At 38.4% G+C, this 9,578-nt stretch overlaps 1 protein-coding gene across 2 annotated transcripts; it reads left to right on the top strand.

Annotated features, from left to right (window-relative positions):
* Positions 1 to 139: 139 nt before the first annotated feature.
* LOC132185277 (DNAJ heat shock N-terminal domain-containing protein) lies at positions 140 to 8,555 on the top strand. Of its 2 annotated transcripts, none has more exons than XM_059599072.2 (5): positions 140 to 304; positions 6,494 to 7,205; positions 7,307 to 7,489; positions 8,114 to 8,202; positions 8,301 to 8,555. In XM_059599072.2, the coding sequence occupies exons 2-4, from the start codon at positions 6,522 to 6,524 to the stop codon at positions 8,132 to 8,134; spliced, it is 888 nt and encodes a 295-aa protein (XP_059455055.2). In that variant the 5' UTR covers positions 140 to 304; positions 6,494 to 6,521; the 3' UTR covers positions 8,135 to 8,202; positions 8,301 to 8,555. The 2 variants fall into 2 exon arrangements, with proteins under 2 accessions (XP_059455055.2, XP_059455062.2); XM_059599079.2 differs by lacking the exon at positions 140 to 304 and adding an exon at positions 311 to 570.
* Positions 8,556 to 9,578: the final 1,023 nt, after the last annotated feature.

A 9,578-nucleotide genomic window follows, 5' to 3' on the forward strand; every position in this document is an offset into this window, starting at 1 on the left:
AAAAAATCGGGTAGCTCGGTTTCTGTTCACGGCTTCATTGTCAATTAAGGAGCTATATAGACTTTTCCTTGTTTTTATTATTATTTATCTTATACCTGCTCTTTCTTTTACCCAAAAACTTATTCCCACCTTTTTTTTTTTTTCGTTCTCCCGCTATCTCTCTCTATCGCTCGGCAGCCTATTCCCTCCCATTCAGCTCTCTCTCTCTCTCTCTCTCTCTCTCTCTCTCTCTCTCTCGGCAGACTACGGTGCCACACGGCGTCTCTCTGCAGTCTGCAGACCGCTTGCCTCCGTCGTGCTCAAGGTAAACTCCTCTCTTTGTCTTTATCTTTATCTTTATCTTTCTCTCTCGCTCTCGTTCTCCCGTTGTGCTCAAGGTAAGCTCCTCTCTCTTTCTCTTTTTTCCGAGCTGGGCGAGAGAGAGATTGATGAGTGAGGGAGAGTCTGAAACAGAGAGCGTGAGAGAGAAATAGGCGAAGTGACAGAGAGAGGAGACCGAGAAGCTTATGGGTAGATTTTGGGGTTTCTTTTGGGATGGATTGGCCGATTGATTCATGGGTTGCATCATAGGTAACTTCATCTCCTTGAGCCTTTGATTTTCTATTCTATGGGATTGGTGTTGCGTTTCTGTTCTTATTGATTGTTGGGTATTTAATTGTGGTAATTTTCTAGTGTTTGATTTAGGTTCTTTGGGAGAGGGTTTGTTTTATGATTTTGATTAAAGGTTTTGGGTTAATTTTGAGGGTGTTTGCTGTTGTAGCCGAATAGAGATGAGGGGCATGTGGATCATCTCTGTTTTGATGGAGTTTGGCCGAATTGGTGAGTTTTGGGGATGTATTCTATGGTAGTCTGTTTGGTTGTGTAAGTGGTTTTGGAGGGGTTTGTACTGAGTTTTGGGTGCTATGTAAAGATAACCGAATGGGGTATTGAAGATTGAGTGTAGTTGATTCCCCTGTTGTTTAGGGTAGAGCCTGTCTCACAGTGGCTGTTTCAGTTGGTGCTAAATTAGGTCTTTGATGAAATTGAGTTTAAGATGGTGTCTTGGTTAGACTGGCTTGATGGGTGACCCGGTTGTGTTTGAGTGTGTGTGGTGCTTATTTGGTTTTTAAAAAATAGAATAAAATATATGTAAAGACTTAATTAACTTATTCAATAATAAGGCACTGAAATGTTTATCTTAATAAATGAAATTATTGATCCTATAGACAATATGCATATGACTTTATATAAATATGTTTATAATATTTTATGGATATATATATATATATATATATATATATATATATATATATATATATATATATATATTTTACAGTATTAACATCCAATGCTTTACTGTCTTTGTATAATAATGATTAAGAGTAATAAATAGGGGTTTAGCCTATTGGGTTATAAAAAGTGTTTAGTATGGGTTCAATAGAGTGACCATTGACTGATGAATAAACTATATTGAATTGCAATAATTACCAATGATGATCCATAGTTGCAATCTACTGCAACTATTAGATGTTGTTATTCAATAATATAGATGCTTGTATTTTTATTTATAGTTTGATTTCAACTGCTCACAATAACGGCGCAATGTCTTGAAAAATTGGCTAATAAGATAGGCACCTTAAAGGACAAGCTAGTGGGGCATTGGTTGCGAGGAAGTGTCGGCAACCTAGTGGATGGGCGATAATCGTCCAACAGACCTAATATATAACTAAGCTGGGGAGGAGTAGTCGCTAGCATCAAACAGGTAAATCTCTAAAGTGTGAGGGGTATAACGGACGTGAACGGACTGAGAGTTCCAGTCGATTGAGTTACTCCTTAGGGACAAACCAGTAGTTATTATGAACGAACAGGAACTCCACGAAACCTGATTAGACGGTCATTGCAAACCATGATAGCTCCCGTAAGACGAGAGAAATAATGTCCCCACCGTGAGGGCCACATAGCCGTCAACCCTACTTGACGCCTATTATTTCTTTATTTTCTTACCAGATTTGATACTAGCAAGGAAATTACCTCGGTCGGAGATCCGATAGCTGCAGACGAAGGTGGACATTTAGTTTAGGGAAAATTACACTTTACCCCCCTAAAGTTTGAGCCAATTTTCAATTTGACCCCCAATGTTTTAATTTTTACAATGCACCCCACTAAAGTTTAAATTTTTTTCAATTCGACCTATCCGTTGGTCACAGCCGTCTTTTTTGATGGATATGTGATCACGTGACTCGCATGTGATCACTTATGCTGATTTCCTCCCCAAAATGCCCCCAACCCACACGCACATCTTCTTAAGATTCTCCCTTCCTTTCCCTACCCACACTCCTCTCTTTAAATTTTCTCACTTCAACTTCTTTCTATCTATGACGATCAAAAGCTTTGGATCCCCAAGCCCATTGCTCCCGCACCCACCGAAGCTCTGTCTCAAGTTTAGTCCCAACCGGCCGCCGCCGATAATGGCGTCTCAGCGATCAAGAACTAGACAGGCAAAATCTGCATTCTCAACAATGATGGCGCGGGCATGTGAGGCATTCTCTTTGGCAAAGATCTGGCATATTTGGAGCACACGCTCAAATTGAAATCCGTCAACCCGGATGCCAGAATCACCGATTACTTTGACGTCTCCACCAGCTCCGGCGTCGGAGGCATTTTCTCAGCGATGCTCTTCCCCACGAGGAAGGACCAGAGCCGTCCGATTTTCAAGGCCAAGGACACATGGAGGTTTCTCGCTGAACGGGGGAAGAGATTTTACCGCTCCTCCTCTGGTTCTGGCTCTAGCGACGGTGATGGCTTCTTTCAGAGGCTCCGCTAGCCCTATGGGCGCGTCCTCGGCCGGTCTAGAGAAAGCGATGAAAGAGGCTTTCTCCAAGAGCAACCGTATCTTGACGCTCAAGGACACGTTGAAATCGGTTTTGATCCCTTGCTACGACCTTTCCAGTACGGACGTTCTTCTGGGGAGCATAGTAATGGAAGGGTGCAAAATTGTTTGGGGAGGTGGAGTTTGAGGCGGTCCTAGGTTTTGTGCTGCCATAGAGAAGCTATGCAGTTGCTTCTCTCAAGAATCACAAAGAGGCTAGCAGAGGCAGCTAGACTAGATGGTCTAGCACCTACAATAATAGGCCCATTAACCTACACACACTTCGCTGGTTTTTCCCTTTTCTCTTTGCAAGAACCCATGCAGGAAAATCCAAGAAAAGAAAAGAAAAAATCCTTTGTTTCTTTCTTTTTTACTTCCCCTGTTTCTTGACTCTGTTAAAAGAGCTTTGTTTCTTATCTTTCCCCTGTAAGTTTCTACTGAGGAATGCTTGCGTGGATGGGGAGGAGAATTTAAAGAGAAGAGCGTGCGTAGGGAAAGGAAGGGAGAAAATCTGAGGAAGAGTAAATTTACACGAGAGAGAGAGAGAGAGAGAGAGAGAGAGAGAGAGATAAGTTGAAGTCTGGAAGGTGAAGGTAGAAATGGAGAAGACGTGGACTTGGGTTTTGATGTGCGTGTGGGTTGGGGGCATTTTGGGGAAGGAATCAGCATAAATGATCACGTGCGAGTCACGTGATCACATTTCCGTCAAAGAAGATGGCTGTGACTAACAGATAGGTCGAATTGAAAAAAATTTAAACTTTAGTGGGGTGCATTGTAAAAATTGAAACATTGGGGGTTGAATTGAAAATCGGCTCAAACTTTAGGGGGGTAAAGTGTAATTAACCCTTTAGTTTATGTTTTCCAACAAGCTCTCTAAATGGCAATCTAGATACTTTTGAAGCCTCTCAGGGGCACTTTCGTCACACAAAATTCCCCTAAAACGCTTTGTATCGAGAGCGAATCTCTTTCCCCTCTCTTAGTAGTTTCAACGGATCCGGATCCACGGCAATTCTTAAGAATTACTATGGTAGCAATGGTTATAATCGAAGCTGTCCATTTCAAGCAACGGCTCTACAATAACCACGTCATCATCCGCGTTAAAAGATTCAAATGCCCTAAAAGTAAAACTCCAAAATCCTCAGAACAAGCCTCATCGCCTCTGGTCGCCATCTCTTATCTTCCATCGACCGGAAGCGCCTCCACGGCTGGCGCCGCATCAATTTTTGCTTCTTCTGTCTTTTTTTTTTTTTAAAAAAAAAAAAAAAAACAGTTGGCAGCCCATTGAAAATTTTGTCTTGGCAAATTGCAGAAGCTCACTCGGCCACAGAAAAACTTCATCTTCTAGTTCAAGTTTCTTTCTTCGAATTAGTTCGCTTCCAATTCTTTTTTTCTTTTTTCTTTTTTGAGGTTTTCCTTTCAATCTCAGAGACATTTCCAAGTCTGCTCTATTTCTCATAGCCCCCGAAGGCAATTCGTAAAGTACAGAAATTGTGTCTGCTATCTTCAATCTAAGTGAGTCGTATGTTTCAAAAGGGTCATTTGGTTTTTTTTTTTTTTTTCCTTTGTGTGTGTGGCTGGTTTTGTTTGTTAACATTCTCGAATTGTGTTTTATTTAAGTTTGCAGATGGTTGTGAATGTTCAAGCTACCTCATGTGTTTGATGAAATTACTCTTTCTTTCTTTTTTTGTTTGTGTTTGTGTCTTTTGGTATTGATAGCTGTTGGAAGCTATATGAGGTCATTTAAGACTTGGATTTTGTTTTTGGTATTCATTGGCAGTATTTGGTAGAATAGGCTGTTTAGTAGTTTGTTTAAGCTATTCTAAGTTCCATACCAACGTTGTTGGTACAATACTCCGGTATGGAGGGGATCAGGATCCTATAGAGTAACTTCACTTTTGGGTTCTTTTTTCTTATGAATAACTCCACTTTTTTGTTCTTAAAACCATAACTATTATTTTTATCATATGGTTCAGATTTTGCCACATTGATGTATAACTAAGTGAATTAGAATGAATTAAAGAAAAATTAAGGATCTATTAGAGGTGTTAAATGATGAGATGGCAAAATCGAGAGGTTCCTAATACTGATGGAGGTGTTAAGCTGTTTTGAATTCCGAAGTGGATCTATCTGGGGTGAGTAAGTGTTTGTGCTTTTAAGGGATCACCAAATCCTATTGATTCAATAGGAAATATTTCGAAGCCTTATTTGGTCAGGAATTGGTCTTGGGTTTTGCTATCTATGCAAACCCCCTCTAGTTTTACTACATAATTTGGGCTGATTGCCTTCTAATGGGAGTTATTTGAGCTGGATGAAAGTCTTGAGCTTCTTTTAGTAACTGACTACTTGAAAAGTTGGTTATTCTTTTTAAATCTCCTTTAAGCTGGAATTGTTAGTGTTGTTTGTATACAAAAGTTTCTTGTTGATGTTTTGCAGTAATTCTCTAGGTGTTGGATCTGATATTTGTGTAGAATTATCCAATTTCTATGGTTCTATAATTCTACTTTGTATAATGTTATTTTGTTTTCTTTTTTTAATGTTTATCGAATAATTAGTGTAATGATTTAAGCCAATCAAACAAGAATTTAGAATTCATTAGTTGGAAGGGCAACTGAACTCAACATGTTTACAGTAGGATAAAATTGCTTTGGTCTTGGCCGAGTTTAAGTTATCAATATGTATTCTAAAAAGTTGCACTTTTTTTGTTTTTTGTTTTTGATAAAAAGTTGCACTTTATTTAAAGATACCTAATTGTATTTGTTTTTGGTTTATAATTTTGATAGAGGGTAAAGCACACTTTACCCACTAAACTAACGCCCCATTTGCACTGACCTCCAATCTACAACTCACTGCAATTCAGGCCTATAAACTACCAAAATATTTTGAGTTGCCCCTTGTGTCAGATTTGACTGTTAGTTTTAATGGAAAATGTCACACGAGACTAGCACTGGCTTTTGAGCTATTTTTACGTCACTAATTTACCCTTGTATGAAATGAGACTGTTTTAGTAATGGTTTAGGGGGGGAGGGGGAACGGCCACTCCTAACAGAACAGAGAGGGTGGTTCTGCTGTCGCCCCCATATGAAGCAAAGGGGTGATGGCACGGCCACCCTTCTGTCCTTGCTTTTTTTGTCAAAAACTAAAACGGTGTCGTTTCATACAGGGGAAAATTAGTTATATAAAAATGGCTGAGGCACATGTTCTGGTCACGTGTGACGTTTTCCATCTAAATCTAACAGAAGGGGTAATTTGGAATATTTAGTAGTTTGTAGGTCCAAGTTGCAGTGAGTTGTAGTTTGAAGGTCAAAGTGCAAATAGACTGTTAGTTTGCAGGATAAATTGTAATTTATCATTTAATATGCTCAGATTGTAATGACCTCATGTGCATAAGTAAAAAAATTTAAACTGCGGGTTGACAACTTGAAATCGACCCAAAGCACAGGTGGGTAAAATGTAATGAATCCTTGTAATATTGATGCTAATAAGTAGGAGCAAGAAAGTTTGAGTGGTCAATACAATCTTGAAAATAACCCAGTATATTAGAGACCTTAAATTTGCCTGGCATTGTAATTGGTTTTAGATACATTCATATATTTCTTCCTAAAACTCTACGGAAGCTGAGACTGATATGATCCTTTTCACATGCAGATCTGCATAGTTAGCTGCATCATAAGATATGGATGTTGATGTAGATCATTATCTTGTTCTCGGGCTGCCCTCAGGTGAGGAAGGCGCCAAGCTTAGTGTGGATGACATTAAAAAGGCATACAGATCAAAAGCTCTGGAGTTGCACCCGGACAAGAGGCCGGGTGATAAACAAGCCCTTGCTGATTTTCAAAGGCTTCAGACATCCTATGACATTCTCAAGGATGAAAAAGCTAGGAAGTTGTTTGATGATCTTCTACGGGTTAAACGTGAGCAGCAACGTCGCCAGTCAGAGCGGAGTTCCAAGCGTGATGCCAAGCGACAGAAGATGGTTTCTGACCTTGAAGAAAGGGAGCGGGCTGCTTTTGCTGCTGACCCTGCTGCAAAAGAACGAGAAGAGGAGGAGAGAATTGCCAAGAAGCTGAGAGAAGAGATTGCAAGAATACGAGCAATGCGCACAAATAAAGGTGGAAATATGGCATCGGCTACAAGTAGAGAGTCAACGGGAGTTAGGAAGGAGGGTACGGAGACTACTGGGGCTAGGGTGGATAAGGAGAGAGTGCTTAAAGTTTCATGGGAGAAGGTTGGTGAAGATTACACTGCAGAGGGGTTAAGGGAGTTGTTTTCGAAGTTTGGTGAGGTGGAAGATGTTGTCATTAAAAGTTCCAAGAAAAAAGGTTCTGCACTTGTTGTAATGGCAACTAAAGATGCGGCAGTGAGTTGCTGATCATGCTATATTTATCCTCTGAACTTATAGTGTTTATTTTTGGTTCTTTTGGAAGTACTTATGTTGGGTTTTTTTTTTTTTTTTGCTAGGTTGCCGCTACAGGAAGTGTGTGTGGTCATCTTTCTAATCCATTGCTAGTTTTACCTCTTCAACCACCAATGGCAGCTGAGACTCCAAGTGCCCCAAGATCCACAGAACCTGATAGACTAAGTACTTTGGTTGGGGCTGGTTATGCTGCATTTGAAGATACTGTCTTGATGAAACTTCAAAAGGTTTGATCTTTGTTTTTAACTATTTATGATTCTATATTTTTCTGTAAGGCGCTCTATCTAAAATCACAATTGGCATGATGGACTTAACAAATTTAAATCATTTTATTTGATTACATGTAGATTGAATTGCTGCATTATGGTCTTGAAAGATTCTTTTATTGAAGTCAACTTTTTTTTCTCTCTTATCTTTCATTCAGTGTAGATGATATTGTTTGTTATCAACTTGGATGCATAATAACAGCTATCATAGTCCAATTTCTTCCTATAGTGGGTTCTTCTTTTACATATATGTTTCTACTTGACTTACAGTAGGGCATATGTGATTTGTTGTTATAGATGTCCATATAAAGCAAATGCCAATATCACCAGCAATAGTCTAAGACACCTATCAAAGCATACAAGTTCTTTGCTACATTTTTCATATAATTCCAGCTTCCACCGGCACGATATTGTGATTTAAAATACGTGTTTGTCTTGATCTGTGTATGTAATTAACTTAACAAATGCTTTCTTGAAGAAGTGGTGTGAGAAGATGCTGCAGAAAGTATGTTATGTTGTTATGCTCCAGTTCGTTGTATCCTTGATTTTCCTCTTCTTACTTTTGTCAACTTCGTTGATGAGCAGGCTGCGAAGAAGCAAAAATGACATGCAAGATATTCAATGAAGAAGTGCATGTGTCTCATGATCTCCCTGAACTGTAATATTTAGCTGAGGTAATGTAAGAATAAATTCATGCTATTAAATCTCATTGGCTCCACACCCATGTCAGCATTTCCCTTGGCTGATAATATTTTCTATCTTAAATATGCAGGACACCTTTCTGCATATTGCTTCCTGAAGATTGGGCCGCAGAAAAGTTTGCCGTCTTTCACCAAATTATTTTTTATTTTATTCATTTGATGTAACATTTAAACCAGTAAGAGATAGCATCCATTACTAGTGTTGAGGACTTTGTGTGTGGTTTACACTGTATATTAGTATATTACCATGTAACAATCGAAGTTTTTAACAGTTTCATGCCTGGCAATCATTTTGAATTGTATCAAAGGGAAAAGCTTCAATTAGAGTTTAGGCTGTTTTTTTTTTTAATTTTTTTTTTTATATAATATGGGAAACTGGGGAGGGGAAAAAGGCTTTTAGTTTACTTGTGTTTCCATCTCTCGGGAAGGTTATGCCACACAATGTTTACCAAGGCTATGTTTCATAAACTTTTCAAAACTCTTCTGTTTATAAAAAACAAGAGCACACTTTTTCTCAAAATATTTAATAAAATTTTCAAAACACATTACTTTCATATAACAAAACACATTGCACCTTCTAAAAGGTTGTTACACCTTTTTATAAAATATTTTGAGAAAGCAAATACTTATTTTTTCCAAGTGTAGGGAATGACTGATTAATTACAAAATAATGAAAATTAAAAAAAAAATAGAAGTGGTCGCATGGTTACCTCTAACATATGAGAGATGAGAGAAAGTGATTACATGATTACTTCGACCAAATAGGGGTGGCTATGCAATCACCCTAATTAGATAAGGGTGGCTGTGTGGCCACCTCTACTTAGGTTAAAGGTGATTGAGCATTTAATCCAACAAGATAAGTGGCTACGTGACCACTCTGACAAAATTTAGGTGTGCATGCCATATGAGAGTGGCCACGCACTAATTAAAGGGATGAGTGTCGTGAGCCACCCAAATACCCAATAGGTTATAAGTAGTCGCACAGCTACTTTTTTTTACTTGAAAAATAAGCATGTGTTTTTTCAAAATAAATATGTTCATAATTTGTTTTTTTAAAAACACAAAGCATTTTTAAACAAGCTTATCAAACAATGTTTTCTGTAAGCTCCACCCAAACATTTTTTCAAATGCAAATTTCCACCGAAAATGCTTCTCAACTCTTTATCACGCTAAAACTTTTTCAAATCTAAAAGCACAAAAAATACTTTTCAAAACACTTAACAAGCAAATTTTTAACTGCAGTGAAAAATCTCCCCCTCTCAATGACTTATCTCATAATCTAATGTTTCTGAAATCATATCCCGACTTTTTATGGTTATCAGCGCGTTATATATATATATATATGATGG

The sequence above is a fragment of the Corylus avellana genome, chromosome 2, assembly GCF_965113065.1.
Source record: "Corylus avellana chromosome 2, dhCorAvel1.hap1.2, whole genome shotgun sequence".
Classification (NCBI taxonomy): domain Eukaryota; kingdom Viridiplantae; phylum Streptophyta; class Magnoliopsida; order Fagales; family Betulaceae; genus Corylus; species Corylus avellana.